The sequence below is a fragment of the Ammospiza nelsoni genome, chromosome 1 (assembly GCF_027579445.1).
Source record: "Ammospiza nelsoni isolate bAmmNel1 chromosome 1, bAmmNel1.pri, whole genome shotgun sequence".
Taxonomy (NCBI): domain Eukaryota; kingdom Metazoa; phylum Chordata; class Aves; order Passeriformes; family Passerellidae; genus Ammospiza; species Ammospiza nelsoni.
The window spans coordinates 14424946-14449028 of NC_080633.1; the positions used below are offsets into that span (position 1 = coordinate 14424946).

Below are 24083 nucleotides of genomic sequence, written 5' to 3' on the forward strand. Positions count from 1 at the left end.
TAGATTTGTGTGGGGAGCAGATGATGAGAACAAAAGATGGCGAATATGACTTGTGTCTTAATCTTGGGCTTCATCAAGAAATATCTGCATCAGTTTTGGGGGTCATTTATGGAATGGAGGTAATGTAGTTTGAAGCATCTGTGGATAAATATGTTATATTAAGTAAATAAATTTTCTACCATAGGAATTAGTACCTGAGTCACACATAAACCTGACTTTGCTGGAGTCTTTTATGGAGAACATAAGCACTGTGTATTGAGCTTCACAGAGCCAGACTGTATGCTCAAAATTAATCATATGCATAGATGTTTTTTGTATTGGAGGTTGCACATTTTAAGATCTGGCCTGTAATATTGATGGAGATGTAAAGTCATAACATATGGTGATCCTTAATTCCCATTTTAAGTGTTGTAGCACATAGGTGGGTAAATCAATGCACTGAATAACCAATGCAAATGTAATATCCCCAGATTACCATTAAAATCTAATCCTAATTGGATTTAATTACATTTAAAATGATTACTGTGAGCCTTGCAGTGTTGCACCTTCCAGTTCTATGAGAGGAATTAGATAATTCAGTTTGCAACCTTGTTTAGCTGAAATCAGATATATTGCTGGCTGGTTTTATCCCCCCACACAGCTGTTTCCAAGGCACACTGGACATGTCCAGATTTATAAACATACTATTTGTAGATCTGAATTACACATTTCAACCACATGAGCTATCTGAGACCACTGACTAGGCATTTGGGAGAATAACCTATGTGGATTACTGTTGCTTGTTACATGACTTCCTTGTATTGCCTATTCTGGTTTTCATTTAAGTTTTCTCATTGTAATGTCTGTGAGGAGATGAAAAGCAACTCACAAAGGTTATACCACTGATTTGGTAATAACCTTCTTTCTCTTTCATTTAATAGCAATCTTCAGACTTTTAACTGAGCACAATAACTAAAACATGTCAGAGTTGTGTAAAATACTGTTGAATTATATCCTAATCAGCAGGACTGGCAAATACTTCGAACTTGATAAAACAAAATCTGTGGTCTGATTTCTATCATTCAGTAGCAATAATGACATTTTCCTTGGAAGCATGACTAATAGGACTTTGTATTGGTGAATGACACTTACTGATATATGGCCTTAATAGAAAACATGAGAATGAGCTCTGAAAGTTAGTGGGTTTTTTTTCTTGAGTGCTCATGGAATAAAACACGATAAATCTTGAGCCTTGGAACACAGAGGAGGAGGTTGGTGCTTAAACACCCATCAGCTGCATCATTTCAAACTTGGAAGCTCATTGTGTGCACACTGAGTTGTGCCTGGGTTTGCTAATGCTCATAATGAGAACGCTGCCGACAGCTTGTGCTGCTTGTGCTGAGACTTCCATCAGAAACGCTGAGCTGGGTCGTTGGTCAGGTAAATGGAATCTGGGGTCATTTGTGCTCTGGTTTTTGCCTGCTGCTATTACAAGCCAGCTGGCACAACTGTCATTAAGTCCACATCTGCTTCCCCCCTTCTGCCACCAGCTAGAAAATGCATGGTTTACTATAATCCTGGATGCAGGTCTAAGCAGGATATCCTTTCACTTTAGAGGAGGAGCACCGACCTCATCCTCTCGGCAAGTTGGACACTGTTGATGCACCTTTTCTGTGCTCCTCTGGGCTGCTTTGTCCCAATCCATTTTCAAAGTTTCAGCTGGCCATTGGGACACACAGCATCAGAAGAGCCTTTCAAATCAAATCAGCCATGCAGCAAATTGTCATCTTTGATGCAGATGATTACCCAGGACTCTTACAAGGGTCTTTCAAAGCATTTTCATATTCTACACTTACTTCTTTCCAATTAAAACTAAATAAGGGACTGAAAGAGATAAGCTTGGTTGGAAATAACTTTTCTTTTTTGGAAAGATAAGCAGTGCTCCTTGCTTTCTCTGTGCATTTCTGCCTGCTGCTGGATGGAGGCAGTTGCTTTGAGGAGAGGTGTGTTTCATTGCCTGCAGCCCCGAGCACACCCGCTTTAGACTAAGATGTCATTGGGGCAGGGGGTAGTGGAATGGCAAATTTATGTTTCTGAACCAAACAAGTTCACATAATCTGTCAGGGATTTAAGGAATGCAGCTTCATTAAGTGGTTAGTAAACTCTATGACTTTTAAACGAAACACAGAAAGCAGTGGTATGCAATTGTGCAAGGGAGATTTGAAGTGGGAGATTAACATAATCGCATGTGGCTTTCTGGTTTGTCACTCTGATAGAAAGCAGGGATTTTGCTCTGTGTGTTCTTTACTCTGGATTTTCCCAGAGTAAATCTTGAACTTATAAATCTGATGGTGGTATAGTGTATGGGGGTTTGGTTGTTTTGGTTTTTCTTTTTAAATTTCAATAGAATCAGGGCTCTTGTTTCTAACATCCAGAAGTAAGTGTCAGGATGACTTGTTACTAGAGATGAGTTCATAGTGGCTGCTAACATATTCTCCCAGTGTTCTTCCTTTGCTTGTCAGCGACTTTAAATAGAGAACCTTTGACACCTTCAGCACTGTCTTTGCCTGCAAAGCAAGCGAGGGAGGCAGGCAGGGTGACAGCTGAGTCCCCCACCATCCTGCCCGGCGTTCTGCACACTTCTCTTCCAGACCTGCTGGATGAATATAGAACACAAGTGTCAAGGATGACACCTTCTTTATAATCTCTGCAAAGCCAGCCTTTTCAGGGAAGAATTTGTTGACAGTTCAGAGATTCAAAGTCAATTTCAGTTTAAGCTCATATAGAAATAGGAGTTTTTCTTCCACCTCGTGTGATAATTGAAGACTAAATAGGCAGTGCCCTAGTCCATAATGAAGCATCATAAATAAATACTGTCCTTATACATGAAATATTTGCTAGGTGAAAAGCTCTGTTAATGACATTTGTTTTGTTATCTCTTGGAAAGCTTCTTTAGAGGTTTAAGTCACTACTGATAGTACCTGTACATTGGTATATATTGTGGATGCTGTAGATTACGTTTTTAAAGCAGACTCATCTTTGAAAATCCTTTTTAAAAACAGGAATAGGAATGTTGACTTGGAGGAAAATGAATGCAACTCAATATAGTTTTGTATCTGGGTTGACATAGGTGGTTAAGTCACATTTTCTTAAGGTACTGAAGTTGGCAGCTGCAGGACAGCTGATCCTTTTCTAAAAAGCAAAGCTCCAATTTACCACTGCATTTCAGTCCCCAGGAGCAATGATTTGTATTTGTGCTGTGTTGGCAGGCTGATGCCTCCTGTTTAGATGTTAACTTGTCCTACTATTGTGCAAAGAAATAGTCATTGAAGACATAATTATGCAACCCTTCAGTGAAAATGGCAAAATGGGATTAAGGCAGTGTATAATTTCTGGAATAGAATACGCTGGCACAGAAGTAGTTGGTGAGCACCTGTGTTTCCCTGAATGCAGTAGGAAAATAGTAGGTATAAGGCTTTCAGAGGCCTTATTTAGGCTTTTAAATTGTTGCTTCAGGAAAAACTAAGAGGAACACAAGTTCTGGAGAAAGAATAAGAGAGAGGGAAATACTAGAAACACAGTGACAATGGGGTATAGAAGTTGTATTTCCCCCACTTTGAATCTGTTGATGACTTCTAGAGGAAAGAAAAATAATCATAAGGAACTGAAGAGATATCCAAAGTACTGCGCTCAGTGATTTGAGCAAGAAAGGTTTCCTGCTTGGTTCATCTCCTCCTCACAGCAGCCCAGCTTCAACTTTTCATCAGCTGAGTGTCATGGCCAGTTTATTTTCAAATATCTCCAAGGATGGAGAGTCACCAGCCTCTTTCAGCAACCTGTTCCAATGCTTAACCACTCTCCTGGTGAAAAGTATTTGTCCTTGGTAAGATAGGAATGAGAGACACTGAATAATTGCTGGTACAAAAAATGTGAATCAACCAGCGTGTACTTATGCTTCTCATGAATCAAGAACATGTGCATGTACAATAAGATTTTCATGCAAAAAAATGACATTTTAAAGGACCTTGTGTTATCCTCAGGGACTGCTGCCCTCACAGGACCCCAAGAGTATAGGAAGTAACATACCTGTATTTGAGACTCCTTACATTCATGGCATGCTAAATGTTAAGGAATAATTTATCTATAAAGAGGGTTTTTGGTGTTTTTTCATTGTGTTTCCAAGCATCTTACTCCAAATTGTCTTGGACTGGCAACTGTTAGGATACTGAGCTGATTGTCTGATGGGGTAATAGTGCCTTATAAGATCCACTGAGCTAGAAAAGGTGATTATTTTCTGTGGAACTGGGGAAGAAACAGTTGACAGGAATCTTTCTTTCTACTATTTCATGCTACACCAGAAAATGTCACCTGTTTTTTGTTAAATATCTAAAATTAGTGTTGCATTAATGCTGATATTTTCCATTTTCATCCCAAAGTACATATATCAAGTAAAACCTCAAGCATTTGTAGTTCAGCCAGTCACAAAAGGAAGAAGTTTATTTTACTTTTGAAGGGGGAGGAAGAGTTCTTTTTAATTCCACTCATGTTTGGCTGATTCCTTAGGATTTAATGTCAAAGTATAAGAATTTGGTCACACAAGAGTTAAATGACACCCAGGAATTCCCTGTATCCCAGTACTTTGACACTGAGCAGTTGTAGCTCCCAAGGCTGGGATACCAGAACTGGGTGACCAGGTGTTCCCAGGGCTTCAGGGATCTGTAGCTCAGGGGTTTCTTGAGACACTGCCTTTGTGCTCAAGTACAAAACACAATGTGTGCACATATTCTGTTCTGGGCAATTTGTCCTGTTACTGATCATTTGGGGTATATTTACCTAATTCCAAAATACTACAAAATTTGAGGTATGCCATATACAAAAATGTCTCTTAGAGATTGTGTAAATGACTTTTTTATCAAGGAGCTGCTTTTGCATTTCAAGTGCCCAGGCCTGATTGCAGTGCACTGCAGTAGATCTGGCTCATTATGTCAGCATTTTATGGCACTCAGGTAAGCATGTTTACAAAGTAGCAGTAAACCTTTTTGATGTGCAATAACATTTCAGTAGTTAATGTAGTGTTCCACTGTGTATTAAATTTTACCACTTCTGGGCAAACTTACAATAAGCAGAAGTGAAAGAAAGGGCTGTAGATGTTTATAAAATAGACCCTACTGGAATGAATTCAAGAACTGGTTTTACAGTGTATGTTTGGTCTAGCTGATGATGTGGTTAACAGTAAATTTTGAAATGTTTGCTTTTGCAGAAGATACATTCTTAGTTTCTACGAATGGTAACACTTTTTTAAGGACTTTGTTGCTATCAGTCTTGTAGCTCCAAGTCCAAAAAGGAAAAAGAACATAGTATAGTTTCATGAAACTACTTGTTGAACTTGACTCATTTCAATAAATATAACAGCCTACTACTGATAGGTTGTTTTAAAGAGTTTATAGGTCATGTTAAAAGTATGTTGGAAATGCTGTATTGGTAGAGAAATTCTAGTTACAAATAACTAGTCCAGCCAATATTAACTGATTATTAACTTCGCAAATTTAGCTTTGTCAATGAAATCTGCATAATTAGTCCTAATGTTTTTTGGGCTTGCAGTACAAAAACTCTTGGAGTTTGGCAAGCTGCTTAAACTTTCAAGAGGAACTATTTTCTCATTTTAAAACTAGGATAGTACGTTGTCCATGCTACTGTCTCCAGGGGTTTTGATGTCATAATGTTTCCTGCATTATATAAATATGGAATATATGTATGCTAAAAACATATGCTGGAGCTCCCAGATACTGGTGTTGAGTGTAGTTTGAACGTGGATGAATGCTGGATGGATGTTGGAGAGATGAATCACTGGAAATGTATGTAGTTTCCTTTTTCGTGCTATGCTGTTATAAGTAGTGCTTGGTAAAAAATGTCTAATCAGTGGCAAAGCTTACGGATTAGCTTTAAATGATCTGAAAAAGAAGATTAAAAAACAAAAATGCATCTAGAATCTTTATCAGCAATTTTCAGTACCACAGTAATAAAGTAGTATATTTTTATACCAATTGCAAGTGCCTCTAGCATATTCAACACTAGGTGTGTTTAGCATGCAAGCTGAACTGCTGTTACACATTTCAACAGCAGCATACCACAAATAAATCTCAAATATTTCACAATGTTGTTATAGATGCTATCATTGTCTTTAGCACATAGTGCTAAAATCCTGAAATTCAGAGCACAACATGCTGGCACAAGCAGGAGTTTCAGATGTAGTGTGACAATTAAAGTATTTCTTTTCTCTGATGTTGCTGAGCAGGTAATGATACCTACAATATTAAAATCTGTAACCGTTAGGATTCATGGTATCATCTGTAGAGCTCCAAATACTTTGCTAGTTCTATTTGCCTTTTATAACCCCAAAGGAAGAAAACTGCTTGTGTAAGTTAAAGGAAATGTGGAGAATCAGTGTCATTTTCATTGTTGGGGATTTTTTTCAAGATTTATTTTAGGCTATATATTCAGAAGAAATAGTGAAATGGCAGTGATAATTGCTGTATACTGTGTGCAACTCTGAGCCTGAGCAGAGTTGTTATCATTTCAAGAACATCTCAAGAGCCAGATATCTTTGAAGTCAAGTCTGGGTTTATTTTAAACATCATCTCTCTGGGTTTCTAAATAAATGCAGGCCTAGTCATTTGCTTCCTATAGTGCCTGAGCATGTAGAAATGAGAACAAAAATGTCAGTGTGCATGGGGCTGGTCCAGGTCTGAGATTTTCTGTGCTAGGAGCTTATTTATATGGGTTGGAAAAAAAAAAAAGAAACAAAATGAAGAAACAAGCCACCCCAACTCACCACCCCACATCTCTTGCCTGTAATTAGTCCTGAGCAAGTCCTGCTTTGTACATCTTTTGAATCTGAAAAAATCTCAGCTCCCAGCTTGGCTCTAAAATAATCAGCAGTGTAAATCACTATTGATATAGTTATTTCAACTGCTTTCAAATTCTTACCATGAAGACAGCTCAGGCTCTGACTGCTGGCACCTACAGGATGCCAGGCATCTCCTGGGCTCCAGGTATCTCTGGGCAAGCCCTGGAAGCAGCTGCTGCAGGGACCTGCTGTCAGACTGCTGTCCCAGCAAAGATCCACCTGAGTCTTGCTGCATCTGCTCCAGAGATGGATGTTCTGGTGCTGCTGCTGCAGTGCAAAGCCTTGCTCTTAATTCTCCACCCAGAAGATACAACATGTGGAAACTAAGTTTTCCTGCTGCAGAGTATATTAGCTGATAGAAGAGACAGAGGTATGTGGAGCCAGCAGTGACATATTAATATTTAGTTCCCAGAACCTTGGCTCAGGCTGAGTCCCTGTGCCATAGCCCTCCCTATCTTTGTAGCAAGCTTTCAAAATAATGTGCCTGTTACTTTTTGCTCTCTGCTTTCTATGATAATGTGGATTCATAGAATCACAGAATGGTTAAAGTTGGAACTTTAAGACCATCATCTAGTTCTAATAGAACCCTTCCTGAGTGGGAATATCAAAATCCCATCCATCCTGGTCTTGAAGACTTCAAGAGCATTCAAATGAATTGTGTTCTAGGGTACCTTGTAAAGGTGTCCTCTTGGCATTATTAATTTGATTATAGAATTAGACTTTATTTTTAGCCACAAGGAGACTTGAGTGGCACTGTGAAACCCAGAATGGGACAGGAGGCCCTAAACTGTAACCCACAGCCATCAGCACTAGGGTGCTATGGTTCAGTGAGGGGAATTGATTTTTGGTGTTGTAGAGAAGAGAATGACAGCTGCACACTTGTCAGCTTTTAGGAATATTTTGTTCAGACTTGCCCCACAGGTCCTACAGTGCTGACTTTGGTCTTCTGCTGGAAATTGTCTGTGGCTTCTCTACCTTCTGTAAGTGTGGATATGTGAATGAGGCTAAAGATCCAGAGACATCACCTATTGCTTAATTTACCCTGCAGAGGTTATTTTTTAGGAGGTGTGCATCAACAAAGATCTCTAGTAATTGAGAGAAAAAGTGCTGGTTCATGTATTAACATTTCTAGGTAATGAGATCTGTAGGGAAAATTTAATCTTTGGAAGGTTCTGGATGAACTGCAGCTAGTTTGATTAACTTTTTGTGTGTCTAAGTTAACTTTTGCTGATTTTATATGGTTTAATTGCATGACTGCAAGACTTAAGTTCTTGGAATAATGTAACTGCAATTTCCTGGTCTAGCTAGCTTGTTTACTACATTTTTTTCCTAATTTCTCTGCTGTTGCATGTGCTTAGTGAGCATTTTTTGTGATTTTCATGTTGCAGCTCATCTTTACCTACAGCAGGCCTATTAAGCAAAGTGTTTTGGTTGTGAAGTGGAGCTGTGATGCCTCTTAGTATTACTGAGGGATTTTTTTTTCCTTTTCTGGCAGAAAAGTCTTGAAGCAAATTTCCTTTGCAACTTTTTCTTTTCATTCTCTTTTTCTTTGGCCATCTCTTGAGTGCCAGTAAAATGGGTGGGTTTTTATGTTTCATTAGCATTTCTTATAAGATCTGCCTTTAGACCAGTACCCATTTTCTAAATTGTACTTCTGTAGGGAGGGCTGCAAAAAAATCATGGTAACCAAATGCAGTATTTGTCTCTGGCCTGGAAAAGTGTTAGATTTAACAAAAGAAGCTAATAAAAATGTTCGAATTGACCCTTCTCATCATTTGGACTTCTTGGAGCTCAATCAATCACTCATTATTATCAGAGTTATTCACACAGAGGTAGAAGTGCTAGTGTTTCTCATAATCAGCCCTTGAGCCAGACATAATTTGCAATTTGAAGCATTGTATTTGGAAACAATAATGCATTAAAATGAACAGAGCAGGAATTAGAAGTATAGTTGTGGAGAGAACGCGTTGCTGAGTAGCCACGGCTGAAACGCTGTCTCTAAGGATCCTGAGTGGACACCAGTAATTAGAGGCACACAATGTGGTATTGTTCCTACCTAAATGGGCCCACAATTTTTAAACTCCTCTGTGGAGCGCGGCAAATGCAGCAGCAGCAGAGGCTGCCCACCTTGCTGCGTGGCTGCAGGGCAGCTGTGGGCAGGTGGGGAGGGCTGGGGTAAGGAGGTGTCACCTGTTGGCACAGTGTGAGCCAGGGATGGGCAGCTGGACCTGGCACCCAGTGGCACTGGGATGTGGGATTTTACTTCTTCATAGAAAACCTGCTTATGTTATAGAAAAATGAGCACATTTTGCTTTGGATTGTCAAGAACTTGTTAATAGTGGCAGCAGTTGCTGCTGAGCATTTGGGAATATTTTGTTATCCCTCTGTATGCATATATTATGTATTGCATATTGTGTGTGTGCTTTTATGTATGCAGTCTGTGAGTTAACAAACTGCAGGCCTTCACTCAGGCTTTTGCAGGAGTCTGCTCTTGGCTCTGTATGTGAGGCTTTGTTTTGGTTTTTTTTGCAATTTGTATTTACAGTCTTTCAATTACTGTTTAGTATTGCATTTTAGAACCGGGCACTGCAGTCTTGAAGGGCACATCCTGTTTGAGAGGGGTGACAGGAGAATTTCTAAGTACATTAAATCACAGTATAAAAGGATATGTGTCTGATTGAGATGATATAAAAATACTGAATTAGCTTAGTTGGTCACATGTATGAGCTACTTTCTTCAATGACAAGTAGCAGACTGTGTATCGAATTTAAGCTTGGGGCAATTAACTGTGGTCAATAACTGCTCTCTTTTTTGAATACATACATTGCATTAAAGAGCTTTGGTCACAAACTTTAAAATGCTTAGACTGTTATGAAATGTCCATTAAAATGTCATGTACTACTTCTGTGGTTGCTCCCATCACTGATGACTGTTAACAAAATTGTACTTAAGCAGAAGATTTTTTTATATTCCTGACTCCTTCAGGGATACCACAATTCCCAGTTTTACAGGTTTTGTCAGAATATGAATAATTTATGGTGACTTTTACTATGTTGTGGTGCTGCTTACTGAGTAGATTTGGACATCTCTGCTACTTGCTGCCTTCTTTACAGTAGTATCATTGTGAAATTTTTGATAGTTTCTTTGAACTTCTCAGCCTGCTTTTCAACTACAGTGATTTGAAGTAGTTAGGGCTTTTTTTCTGATTGCTTGTGCTTTATTTATTTATTTATTCATTAGAGCTGTCCATGGCTCCAGCTAGCTTCAGGCCATCACAAGTAGCAATGCAAGAAGATTATCTTCTGTTTAGAAATTTTCAAACAGATGGTCTTTCCATAAAAGAAATCTGTTTTTAAAAGTTCCACCATTTTATGCTGGAAGTAAATATTATAAACGTTTAAGTTGTGAAAAGAGAGCGACTTGGTGTGAATAATATTCTGCCTGTTGTGTCATGCCTTTCAGGAAATGTTATCAAAACTGTTTAGGAAAATAATTGAATGAAACCTGATGACATGTCTCTAGTTTGGCATCATACCCATTTTCTTGGAAGTTGGGGTAGTGGCTCCCAAAGGCAGGCAGGTTACATTTCCCTGGCTGGAAGCAGCTATGGATCACATTTGTTGTTTCACTTCTTTCCTGGAGGTTGGTGTGGGAATCACCAGTGCTGCTGCACGTGTAGCATTGGGCCACCCTGTCTGTTCTTTTTGAGTAAACTTAGTTTGGTGAGATGTGCTAGAACACCCCCCTGAATGGGGCTGAAAAATGGTTTTTTAATGTTTGGAAGGTGATATGGAGGCTGCTGGGAGAAAATGTGTCAATAGAACACAGGAGACCTTCACGTGCTTTGCAGTATTCAGGCCCAAGGTGGGCACTTCAAAGGGCTGATATTTTGCACTAATAGCCACTTGGGTTCTTGTGCTTTAAATTTCTGTGTTTGTGGCTGAGCACGAGTTTCTTTATTACTTGAAGGCAAATATCACAGCCTGAAGAGATACAGATGTATCTTTTAGAGTGTTCTTAATTGTCATGAGTGACCTGTGACCTTTTGTAATGTGCTTTTCTTGGTTTGTGATGATAGAGTTCTCCAGGAACTCTCCTGGCAGGGGTCCTCTGCTGGATGTTGCACCAGAAGGATTGCTGCTTTATCAGTTTTATCATTTGCAAGGAGATCTATGGAAAATGAAGTTATCAATGTCTGATTTAATTATGCCCACAAGCTCCTGCACCAAGGTGCCTGCACATCAGTGCTTTTGTGTCATCTCAGGACAGTGCTGCTGCTGAGTCACTCCAGCAGTCACTCCACTCCCTCCCAACAAGTAGAAGTGGATCTACTAAATTGATTACTAACATAACAGGCTATTTCTAGAAATCTATTGCCAATATAGAAATGTTTACACTTAAAAACATGTTTTTAAAAATAGCACTTGCACAATTTTGCTTGGAATGAAAAGCTTCTAAACCTTCAGATCATCACTAAAGAGGGAGGCTTTTGTTTGTGTGCTGTATTTTTGTTTTTGTTTTTTTTTAGCTACAGAAAGGTTTTGTGTGTCCCAATAATATGTTGCAATATAAATCATAGGATTTTGCTGATACAGCAGGGTGAAAAAGAAATCATTCCAAAAACATTCAAGCAGTGTTTATGTTAGGTGTGTCTCTGTGTGTGTGAATACTGTTTGCTACTAAGGGGAAAAGAGCATGCCTTGAAGCTAGAAAATACTGACAAAATAGCTCAAGACACTTACCAATTGTTAATTTTTAATGAGGGTCTTTTTACTATTAAGGAACATAATGCTACCGAACTTGTCTCAATCAATTTTTGTGTTTTTTTCATTAATCAACTAATGCATGTTTCTTCTGTAGCTCTTTATTCTAATGAAATATGTGGATGATTTGGCAGATGACAATGATCTCATCAGTAACGCATCAGAGTAAAACCCTTTTAGCAGATTACACATGTATTATTTTTGTTGTATCAAGGATGCTGACATATTCTTTTAAACTGAATCTACATTTGAGATAACTTCTAAATGTGGAATTTCTGTAGCTACTTGTGCATCCTTCTTGCTTCACTCATCCTATCTGTATTTATATCTACTTATGCAAAATCATTTACATGTTCTTTATGTCTACATGTGTACTTTATGTACATTTCACATATTTTTTATATATATTGCATCATATTGTAGCTTGAGCCTGTTCTTTAAATGTTCTGCTAAGCTGTCTTCTCCGTTGAGCCTCATAGTGTTCATTTGCTCTGATGCACTGGCCCAAAGCCACTGGAGACCCTTGTTAGTCAGTGCTTTTCTGTTCAGCATGACAGACTTGGGATTAGGTCACCTCCTAGTTGGTGGCAGTCATTCAAGCAAGTGAGCTTGAAAGTGAGCCAGCTGACAGAGGGGTTTGGGCATTCATTTTAGTTTGATTAGATTATCCAAAGTTCACGAGATTTCCTATTTGAGGGTCAAGCTTACGGCATACAGGTCTGTGTTCTCATCTTTTTATTAATAATAATGTGAAAAACCAATACCGTGGGGTGTGAGGATGGGCCTTGCCTCTGATATTGGCTGTTATGTACTATATCATACATTTAGAAGATGGTCCTCTTACAATTTTTAATTTCTTCACTTACTGTGATTCCTGTTGTTGGCTGAATTTAAGAATTAAGCCTGTGGATCTGTGAATATGACTTTGAGCATTAACACTTACCTTGAAAATTTCTCCCACCCTAATCTAAAAGGAGAATTAAGGATATATAAATTAAGTAGAACTCTGGAGTATCTTGGCAATTAGAGTGAACAAGATTTCAGCTGCTCTCTTTCATCAATTTCTCACACTCTTGGACAGATAGGGTATTTTTCATTTATAACCTGTATTTCAGTTAGTCATAGAAGTTTTTTCTTTGCTTGTGCAGCTACAAAAATAAAATTAAACTACTTTTTAGCTATACTTTTTATAACAGGGTTTAAATGAGAGAGCTGCTAAATAAACAAGCTGTTACATGAAGTAAACATTGTTAGTATTATGGAGAGATTATTCTATAACCATGCAGTTCGTGTCCTCAACAAAGTATTAAGCTATATCTGTGAAAGGAAATTTATGAACAGAACGGTAATTTTCTTATTACTTGGATTTTGGAGGAAAATGTGCACTTCTTTTTTTCTCTTTTATTTTCTACTCTGAGTTATTATAATCTGTGCTAAACTTCTAATAATTGAGATTGAGGCAGGTGGTGCCCACAGGTCAGTGTTGTGCTTCTGTAGGTAATGAGACAGAGTAAATAGCTCAAGCTATATCCAAAGAACAGAACTGTTTTCCTCATGAGTTTGGTGACTTGGTGAGGCAGTTGTGTGTGTAATTTGGTGGCACATCATGCAGTGGCTTGTGTCTGTGCATTGATGTGTTCTGCAGTGATTTAAGCTGGGCTTGTACAACTCGCAGTCAAATTGTTGGCGCCAAACAGCAAAAGAAACAAGCTTGGGATTAAATTCTCAACACTGTCTGAACATCAGTGCCACAGATGCTCCTTTTCTGCATGGTTTTGGGTTTTAATTCCAAAATCAGTAGTTTCTACCTTTGTTTTTAAGCACTGTCCTCCTTTTCAGTAATGCAAGGAGCGTTGCTGTGCAGATGCTGAGCGATAGCGTTCTCATGTCTGTATCAGAAGGAAAGTTGTCATTTCATTTACATTTGTAAGAGCTGCAACAAGTATCCCAGCAGCCAGCCCCCAGCAGTGAGAATGAGACCATCTCAGGTTCAGACGAGCGCCTGAAAATCACCAAGTGCTCGAGGCACTCTGTGAGCAGCTGCGCTCAGCAGAGAGCTGCGCCTGTGTCTGGGGAGGGAGCAGCGAGGGGCAGGATCACAGCACTCAGCTGTGTCCTCAAGGCCTTGCAAAATCGGGAGTCTGTGTGACACAGCACAAATGGATGGTGATTTCTGCTTTACAAGGGACATACCTTTGATTGCACTGCTCGAGTTTCAGTCTTATGCTGTTCCCAGTCACTTCAGTGGGAGAGCTTATTACGTGGGTGTGCCAGGTCTTTCAATATATGGATTATGGAAAAAATAGTATTGGAAGCAGTAAGGTTCCAAATTTGCCATGTGTCATGTATGGGACATAGATCCTAATTCCATCTCTCCTTCCTTTTGAGTACCTGAGCAGTAAAGGGGGAAGATTCACAATGGTGCAAAGCTTGGTGGTTTGCAGGGAAGGTGTCAAACACAAAATGTTCATGGGGCAAGTCAGGGACCGGAGGAGCTGCCCTTGTAAGGAGGTGAAACTTTCACATAGGTTAAGCCAGATCTTTGCATTGAGCCAGTGCATTCAGTTCAGTGTGTTGTACATACCAGGAGTGATTCTGGGGTCCTGACCCACACAACTAAACAAGGGCCACCAAACAGCAGCAGAAAGGGCTTTACCTCTGGCTGTGGAGACAGTGTACAGTAATTGTGGGATGTGTTTTTGGTGGTTTGAAGGGTTATTGCATAGACTGCTTGAATTTCAGTGGTCTGAATAGTCTTTTTTCTTAGTGTCCTGTTTAGGTTAATGTTCATGAATAGGAAACATCATTTATATGAGTACGAAACATCTACCTGAAGAAATTAGGACAGGTGATTTTCCATAGCTTGACACCAGAGTAGTCACACCCAAGTACAGCTGAGAGAGTTTTAATGGTGTGCCTTGGCACTGCTGGAGGTTGTATTTCTGTAGTTAAACTTAGCTTGATTATGACTGTTAAATAAATAATTTATAAATACCTGCTATAAATTTGGTGGAGAGGATGCTGATTTGGGCTGTGGGTTTCATTATGACTGTAAATCATACCTCATGAAGCAAACGCTTTTAATAGAAGTAAATAGCAAACACTTTTAATAGAAGTAAATAACAAACACATTTATTGCTAGCAAGATAAATCTTACCAAAGACTTAGAATGCTGTTTGTAGTGGGGAGTGTTGACTGCCCCTACAGAAATAAAGAAGATGTGTGGGGGAGTACAAATGTCTCTCCATCACAGTTCTTTTCAGCACTTTTCTCAATTGCTTGGTAGCTCTCTCACCATCTTCTTGAGATGCTATCTTGGCATCTTCTCAAAGCTTTGTGACTGTTAAGCCACCATGAACACAACTGTGCCTTGTGCCAGAAACATGAAGCCCCAGTCAGGGAGGGGGGAGGATGGTGTTTGTTTTTCCAGGCTCCAGTGTAGGGACAGTGTGGTTAACGTTGCTGAACTTGTTCCAGGCAGTGGTGATTGTGGCAGATAGATCACTCCTGCGGGTGACAAATCCAGAGAAGGCACCTGTGCAAGACCACCATGGTTCATACCCTGCCAGGCTGTCCACTGAGCTTGCCAGAGATGGGCACTGGGAAGGCTCCAGTCAGAGTGGGAACAGTGTGGCCACCCCCTGAAATGCCTGGGAAAGAACCTGAGCTGTCTGCCAGAGACGTTTATCAGGATGGTCCTCAGGGGCAGAAGGAACTTTAATTCCCAGATGACTGGAAGAACACCCTGAAAGAGAAGAAGGGTTGATGCCACAACTTGCTCATGACTGAAAGCAAACTGAGCCCTGGAGCTGCTGCAGGTGCTCCCTGTGTGGTGCCACCTCTGCCTCTCTGGGAATGCACATGAGCTCTGGGTGCTCTGGACCTGCCTGGTTGGATCTGCAAATTCAAACCTTTGAATTCTGCTGGGTTTGCATTACATGTTAACATTAGAAATGCTCTCCTCACAATCATGCAGCCTGACCAGACATTTATTAGATTGCTTACAATGATTATTAGAAATTTCCTGTGTACTTTATTTTTTTAATAAGGTATTGATTTCACTATATATCTGTTCACACTTGCAATGAGTTGATTTATGGTGGCAGAAATTCTGTTTTGCTGCCAAAACCTAATGGGCAATAACTAATCCAATTTTTTTTCTTTCCTCCTCTTCCCCCCATTTTTTTTAAACAATGATATTTTTTTCATAAATAAACTCAGTACTCTGGAGTTTGATTCCTTTGCTTTATCTGACATTTTAATTGAGTTGAGGAAGGACAGGAGACTGAGGCAAATGTGAGCATCCCAGAGATGCTGTGCTGGAGTGACACATATGCTGCTTGTCTCCTCACAGCTCTGCACGTTCTGTCGGTCAGACCCATGGTGCCACCTCAGGCACTCTCTGTGTGTCAGGGCAGAGTGGCTCAGTTCCACTGTTTTTCTGCCAAAACTCCTCTCTGGGTTAGAGGTTTTAGGGCTATTTTAAATTAAACAATCTCTTTTGTCTGGAGCACAACATCCAGAACTTGATTTGAATCTCTTGTGTCATATATGTAAATGCTTTGTATAATGGTTTTGATTACTCTCTAATAAATAGGTGGATGTTTTAAAAGATGCATGTTGGTGTTTTGAATTTAAGTTTCACATATTATGAAATTAGATTTGTTAACTTTACACCCTATTTTGCATTTCTTAACCCCATCATGTCCTCTGCCTATCCTCTTTTCAGGTGGTTATTAATAAACAGTTTTAGTTTTCAGATGCCTGAATTTCTTTGGACATGAGCAATCTGTATGGAGAATGGGCAAACAGTTTAAAGCTCATGTACATGCTCCTATACTGTATTTTTTGTGTTTTGGTTTTAAAGAGCTGCCCTAAGAGCTGTAAACATCATTACACAATATAAATAATATATCTTGAATGAATGGCCAGAAATTAATCATTCTGCAGGGTTGCTGTGTGGTGTGCTTCAACCCACACAATGGTTTTGTCCTAGAATCAAAAGGAAACAATGGGAAATATTATAAATACCTGGTGAACTCGAAGTATTTTAAAGATGTTACATTAACAGGTCAGAAGGAAGCTTTAAGAACTCTGTGGTTTATTTCACTGTCCATGAGCATTTCTGGTGTCCTGTTGGCACAATTGCTAGACATGTTTGATTGCAATTCTCAGTGCTTTAATTTCACTTTTGATGTGACCCTGAGTGTGAAGTGCTGCAGTGTCAGTCAGCACTCAGATCAGCGTTTGGTATAAAAAAAGTAAAATTCTTGCTGCTTTTGGTGTGATAAATGATGCCACATTTAATTGGTATATATACTGTTTAACAGACACATGTTAGCCCTTCTGCCTTAAATAGAAAATTTTCATCTAAAGTTTAGATCTATTTAAAGGTTATTTTAAAGTGTTTGTTTGGTTTGCTCTGTATGAAAGTCATTCCTTCCAGAACAGATCAGAAATGTCTTAAGAAATAGGAATAACTTTGTCCTAATAATAACTATCTCAAATGCCAAATTCTTCACTCCCTGAAAACAGTGGAATGTGCAAATATGCAAGAAACTTAATAAATTTGAAATGTAGCCTTTAGAGGGGAAGAGGAGAGGTGAAGAGGGCAAACCCTGGGTTGGCAGCTCCCATCTCTGTCTGGGGCAGCCCCAACAGCTCCATCCCTCCCTTCACCCTCCCACACTGGAACACCCTTTGGGAAAGAGTCACGAGTAATAAAGTTTAAATAAGAACCCCTGGTGCTGAAAAAGAACAAATTGACAGTTTTGAATGGTGTCCTCTGTGTGGTGAAATGGCCCCTGTACGATGTGGGGCTGGTGCTGCCCTGGGAGCTGTCAGACCTGCAGCTCCCTCTCTCCTCTCCAAAGTGGGGAAGCCTTTGCTTAATGCAAACCTGAGCTGTGTCCTTGGGCACAGATGCTGTTCTAAAACATTGTTTGACTGTTTAAGAATAATGGCACCAAAATCCTGGCATAAAGGAGAAATGTGGTCCATTTATTATTTTTTTGTCTGTTGCGTTCTTCAGTGAGGAATTCTATAAACTTTTAAGAGGAGTGAAGTGAAAATAAAAATTAAAAAAACTTACATAAAAAAACCCAACAACCTGGAAGCAGGCTGAAAATACTAAAAATTGAGATTCTGAGATCTTTGCACTTTCCCTTCCTGGTTTCCCAGCAGTCCTTAGAGAACTCTCTTTGTCATGGAAGAAGGAAAATACAGTTTTGTACATGTCACAAGTTAGATTCTTTTTTTGTGTGTTATTAACAGGTTTGGCAAACATCGCAAAGATGACAAGAGTGAGAAAACTGGTAAAATAAAAGTGCAGGAAGCTCTTACTTCAGAAGAGGAGAGAATACGAATGAAGCAAGAACAGGAGAGGTAGACTTCAGTATTTGCTTAAACCTTGATAGACAGAGTTTGTTTTTTAAATTAAATAACTGAAGTACAATTTTCACTGATGAAATTTTCCACATGTTGATATGTTTATATACTTTAAATAACAGGACAAAGCTGGATTTATTTTGGACATTAGCATGACCAGCTCCTTTGGCTGTGTTAAGCATCTTTTATAGACGCAGATCTCCCTTTCTTATTGAGGAGACTGAAGTAATAAAATGAAATGCTTTCTCTTTATATTCTATAAATGATTTTATTGACATTTTCAGAAAACAAATATTTATATAGAATGAAGTATGTTTTGTATTTTTCTTCAGTTTTAAATATCTAGATTTTTCATTGATAAATTTAGGAGAAACAGAAAAATTATGCTTACCAGTATATTTGTCACTGGAGTTCAGTCTATTTATGTGCCATGCAGTCTGTTTATGGAATGATATATATATATTAAACTGCTAATTGTAAAAATGAGTGGTGAGCACCTCTATTTTTCCTTGTCAGCTTCCCTTAACATAAAAAACCCCTATATAATATATATGTCATATGCTCTTCTCAATATTTCCAGTCTACTTTTCATCCTATCTCTTGTAGTCCTAGATATTTGGGGCCTAGACTCTGGTGTCTCTCAGAACAATTTAATCAAAATGTGGAAAAGTGTAGGTTACCAGTTAGCTTAAACTGGGAGATGTGAGTTGAGATACAGCCTCTTTGACATCACTTCAGTAAGGAGACAAACTTTACAAAGTTTGATTGCTGAATGGTAAAGAGATTCAGGCATATTTAGCAGTGAAAGTGAACTATGCATTAGAATTATTTATCTAAAAGTCATGCTATAGCTCACCATAAATTTAGGATTGATGCAGAAATCCTGGAGGGACATTTTCTTGTCCTTGTAGAGGAGATATTAATTAGTCGTAATGATCTCTTTAATTACCATCTCTATGCACCTTGGTCTTCTGCAAATAAGAACAGAAGTTCATGAATGGTGGCTTCATCATTAACAGCTTAATAGAGAATATTAGAGCCACCGTATAATAGAGAGCCACTGTAACTCTTGTGTAGACTCCTTAGTTAAACCTAAAATGGTTTGCTTTCAGTTCTTTTAGGGTTGAGTGATTTACAGTAAAGACAAGATGGGAGTGTGTGTTTATTGGTTTAACTTGGTAAACTCCAGAAACTTTATAATTTATGACCATCTGTTTAGATTATATCATGGGAATTTTTTTACTCTTTAGCAGATATACTATGATAAATTGATGTAAAAATTTATTCTTGTCTTTGTCCGTCCATTCTGATTGTAGAAGGTGGCTGGATTACAGTGCCTGGATGGTTTTTTTTCTAGTCTGATTGGTTTTTATTTTTTCTTTTTTAACAAAAGTGAGGCAGTCATTAAATTTGTTACTGTTTTTAAAAGTAAAGTGCTTGCAGATTAAATGGTAAAGAGGAAGACTGGAATTGAAGGAAATAAGTGATGAGGGTGTTTGTGCAGCCAGCTTCCCTTCCCATGGATGGAGCAGCCTCAGAGCTCATGCCAGGGGAGCAGAGCCAAGGAAGGCTGCCTTGCCCGCTCTGCCCAGCTCAGGGCAGGGGATGGTTGGCCAGACAAGCACCACTCTGTGCCCTGGCTTCACACACTGCTGAGCCCCAGCTGGCCCTCAGGGTTTCATAGGAACATGAGGTCCCCAGAAAATCAGCCGTGTACATTTATGAAAAGAAAAAAGACTTGACGCCTGGGTTAGTAACGTTTCTCTCTCTTCATTCTCTCTCTCTGTCTCTCTGTGTCTCTCTGTCTCTCTCAGTAAGAATGGTCAGAGTGTAGACTGTCCATGTGATGGTGTAAGAGAGGTTGCAATAGTCACGCTGGGTACCAAGGTAGAATTATGAAATTATTTGTATAGCCCTCAATGCATGGAGCAAATCCTAATCCCTGTCCATCAAGTTATGCTAACCAATTTGAATCTTTCCTGGAATCTCACTCCTCATGTGTCATAAAAACAATTTTATATGTTCACTGAAACTGCAGAAAATGCATGTGCCAGAACTTCATAACAGCTTGATGTTATAGTAACATGGGTCCTTATCCTCCCATTATTCTCTTTCCCTGTGTATTTGCTTTCCTTTGTGTTATGTCTACAAGAGAATGCAACTTCTTTGGGGTAGTCGCATGTACAACTAATAAAAGATAATAAAATAGCAATCCAATGTGTGAGGTGCTTCCTTATGTTTCTAAAAAATTCAGATGTTGATTTGGTCCATAGAGACTAAATGTTTTTGCAGTTAGATTGCAGAGTTTCCTTTTGATCCTGTAAAATAATGATGTTAGATACATGCTGTTAATGAAGAGTACTCTTGCAAATTAACTGAACAATCCCTCAAAATGTTTACTAGGAGACAGAGTAAAATATTACTGTCAGTGTTGGCTCATAATGGCTGCTATTTTAACTTTGCTTTCTGTGAGTTTTTGTCTTCTCAATTTTTTGCAGTGCAATTCACTTGTTCTATTTTACTTGATATTTGATACTGTGTACCTCTAAAATGATGCAATGCTTTGGGGAAATAGGTTGGATTTAATGAATTTACTATGTATGAGAAGCTAGGAGCAAAAATCCTTAGGGGGGTCAGAGAACAACTGAACAGTCCATTAAAAAATCAATCATGCCCACAATTTTATGGAATTATTAATTTTAATAGTATTGTGCTTACAGCAGTATTTTCTTTAAAACCTATCATTCATATGGATTATGAGACAAATAAGAAGAATACTCTTCAGTTTACCATGAGTAAATTAATAAAATGGCTTTTGTTAAATTTATTATTATTAATAATTTATTGATTCTGTGATTCTTTGATTAAGGAGTGTATCACTTAAGCTGTGGATCTCTTAAGCTACATCCTATATGTGTTGGATATATATGGTATATGTATATGGTGCGTGTTTACTGACAATCTTTAAGTAATTTTGAATTAAAAAAGAAGTTGTCTAGTTGAAAATACAGCCAGCTTTCAATGACAAGGAATACTGGAACAATCAGGGGTGTACTTGATAAGACCACCCACTAGTCTTACCAAAAATTCTGTAAAATACTTGCTATTTGTAAATCCTCCAAATGTTGGAACAGCAGTTCATCCAAGGCCATAGAACATTGCCCCATGTCACTATGTTTAACTCTGGTTTATTGCACAAAAACAAGTCTGCTTGCATGATCCTTGAGTATCTGCCAAGCACTGATCTTAAAATCTGGCTGGGCTCTGCTGTGCTGTTAGAAAGGGTTCTCCCCAGCAGTGGCACCAGTCAAAAACTTGAGGCAAGACTGGGCAATAGGATTTCTGACTGTGGCCTTGAGTCTCCTAAGAAAGAGTTTATACTGCAGTCTTGAGGAAGTTGAATAAGAACCAAGTTCAGTTAGCTCTGGTCCTGTGCCAGATCACAGCTGTTTTACATATATGCTAATTTGGAGTCCCTCTTTACTGTGTGGTCATCTTTCTGTCACTGGACTGCTCAGACTAATCACCACTGAGATGCTACATTCATGTGGATGGGCTGAGAAAGCTGCCCTGGGTCTTTGTGGCTTTGTTACAGAAGGGCTTTTATCAACTCCAGAGTCTCCTATGTACCTATGGTTTGCACATCTTGCTAAGATCTCTTGGATTTTGCAGACTGGAGATGTGTGGAATGTCTTGAGCTTTTAGAGAAGCTTCCAAATGCTTATAGTTTTACACAGGCATTGCAATGTTGGATAGACAAAAGGAGATTTTGAAACTTTTGTCAGTGACCAAGAGGAATCAGTTAATATGGGTGGTCGCCTTGTGCTGTGCTGCTGCATCTAAACCTCTGGAAGCCCACAGACCTTTCCAATCCAGAAACCTCTACATCTGGTCTTTGGGGGCCTCCCAGAGTAGGTTTGCTCAATATTTAGCCAGTGTGTACATTGATGCCCTGCAACCTGATTGCCCTGATATGTTTTCTGAATTCTTCAAGGCCCTTTAGTGTAGTCTCTTTCTTAGGAGATAAAAAGACAGAATTGCTCAGAAAACCTACTGCTTTTGTCTTCTAGTTGTTATTGGTAGTCTTTGTTGGAGAGAGACATCCTTCCAAACAGCAGGTTCTGATATCTTTGCTTCTCCCTCTTCCATACCCTTGCATTTTTATTTCAATTTTTTTTTTGATGTTTTGAGCTTTTTTTAAAATTCTTTTTCTTTCCATTTCAACTTTGTGCTCATTAGAAAATATATATTGTCGGCAAATCCAAAACCTTTGCCTGTGGTCTTCCCTTCTTTAGCAGAGGCATGTGCAGTACTTGGCACACATGGCAAGGCCGTATGTGCCAGTGATCTTCAGCCTTGGGCTGAGTTCCTTTAGCAAAGAAACTTCTCCCTGACCTGAACAACTTTACTCTTTGTACCTGAGTAGCAGATAACTGAGGAATGAACTAAGTGCACCTCTTTGTGAAGTTTTTAAGAAATTCATCTGAATCCAGCATGCTTCACTGCTGGATAATGCTTAAAAGATGAAAGTTGCAATTCTCATGTAATCTCATGATTCAGAGTTCGTGATCCATCTATGGGCAAACAGTGCTTATGCTGTAATCCGCCTCTAGAGGCACTTCTCCTCTTGGAAGCTAAGTCTAGAGGATATTTTCTCTGTTTGGTTAATACACTGATTTAAGAGCTTTACTAATGTTCTGTAAATCTCTGTGTTACCATAAAAGTGTTTTAATCTTAGTATTGTATTCTTCCTCAACTTCCATTGGAACGGATGCAAAATCAAGCGCTTAAACACCTGTTGGGAGGATCAGTCTTGAGGAGATAAAGGAGAAGCCTTTTGGGAGAGGATTAAAGTGTTGTGCTGGTGGAAGTGCTGTGGCAGAGGCTCCGGAGATGCTGGCAGGGCGATAGAGCGGTCAGACGGGGGCCTGTGTGGCCAGTGTTCGTCTGCTCTGCCGCAGCAGCTGTGCTGTGCAGTGCTGTGCAGCCTGTGCTGTGCTGTGCAGTCGCAGCCTGTGCTGTGCAGTGACAGCCTGTGCTGTGCAGCCTGTGCTATGCTGTGCTGTGCTGTGCAGCCTGAGCTGTGCTGTGCAGTCGCAGCCTGTGCTGTGCTGTGCAGCCAGAGCTGTGCAGTGCTGTGCAGTGACAGCCTGTGCTGTGCAGCCTGAGCTGTGCTGTGCTGTGCAGCCTGAGCTGTGCTGTGCTGTGCAGTCGCAGCCTATGCTGTGCTGTGCAGCCTGTGCTGTGCTGTGCAGCCTGTGCTATGCTGTGCTGTGCTGTGCAGCCTGAGCTGTGCTGTGCAGTCGCAGCCTGTGCTGTGCTGTGCAGCCAGAGCTGTGCTGTGCTGTGCAGTCGCAGCCTATGCTGTGCTGTGCAGCCTATGCTGTGCTGTGCAGCCTGTGCTGTGCTGTGCTGGAGCGCAGCTAACGCGGCAGAGCGGTGCCGCGCTGGGTGCGTGCATGGGAATAGCTCTGTCTGCACCAGAAACATCCCGCTGTGCTGGTTTCCCCCTTTCTGATCCGGAAACATGACCTTTTGTTCCTCTGCCTTACAGAGGCAGCTACATTTACAGATTCTGCCGTCGCTGCGCCCCGAGCGCCGCCCGTTCCCGGCCGGCGGTGTCTGGGGAGCGGCGGGGCCGGGAGGGGGAGCTGCGGGCTCGGCCCCGCCGGGATCGCTCCTGCGGCCGCGCCCGGCGCCGGTGTCAGCTGGGGACAGCCGTGCTGAGCCGCGGGGATGGCTCTGGAGATGCTCTGGATGGCTGGGGATGGCGCTGGACGGCCGGGGATGCTTTGGGCAGCCAGGGATGCTCTGGACAGCTGGGGATGGCTCTGGGCGGCCGGGGATGGCCTTGGATGGCTGAGGATGCTCTGGGCGGCCGAGGATGGCTCTGGGTGGCCATGGATGCTCTGAGCAGCCGGGGATGGCTCTGGATGGCTGGAGATAGCCCTGGGCGATTGGGGATGCTCTGGGAGGCCGAGGATGCTCTGGACACCTGGAGATGGCTTTGGACGGCTGGGGATGCTCTGGGCAGCAGGGAATGCTCT

General features: G+C 40.3%; 1 protein-coding gene across 14 annotated transcripts in view; it reads left to right on the plus strand.

Annotated features, from left to right (window-relative positions):
• Positions 1 to 24083, plus strand: part of PARD3 (par-3 family cell polarity regulator) — a 444327-nt gene that overhangs the window by 309374 nt on the left and 110870 nt on the right. For 8 of the 14 annotated variants that reach the window (XM_059493593.1, XM_059493600.1, XM_059493617.1 and 5 more), the window contains one exon: positions 17923 to 18033. The exons of 3 other annotated variants lie outside the window; for them this stretch is intronic. In XM_059493593.1, coding sequence (XP_059349576.1) covers positions 17923 to 18033 — 111 coding nt within the window. Of the gene's footprint in view, positions 1 to 15126; positions 16262 to 17922; positions 18034 to 19850; positions 20249 to 24083 lie in introns of those variants that run through there. 3 more of the 14 variants (XR_009420516.1, XM_059493679.1, XM_059493688.1) reach the window with 3 other exon arrangements.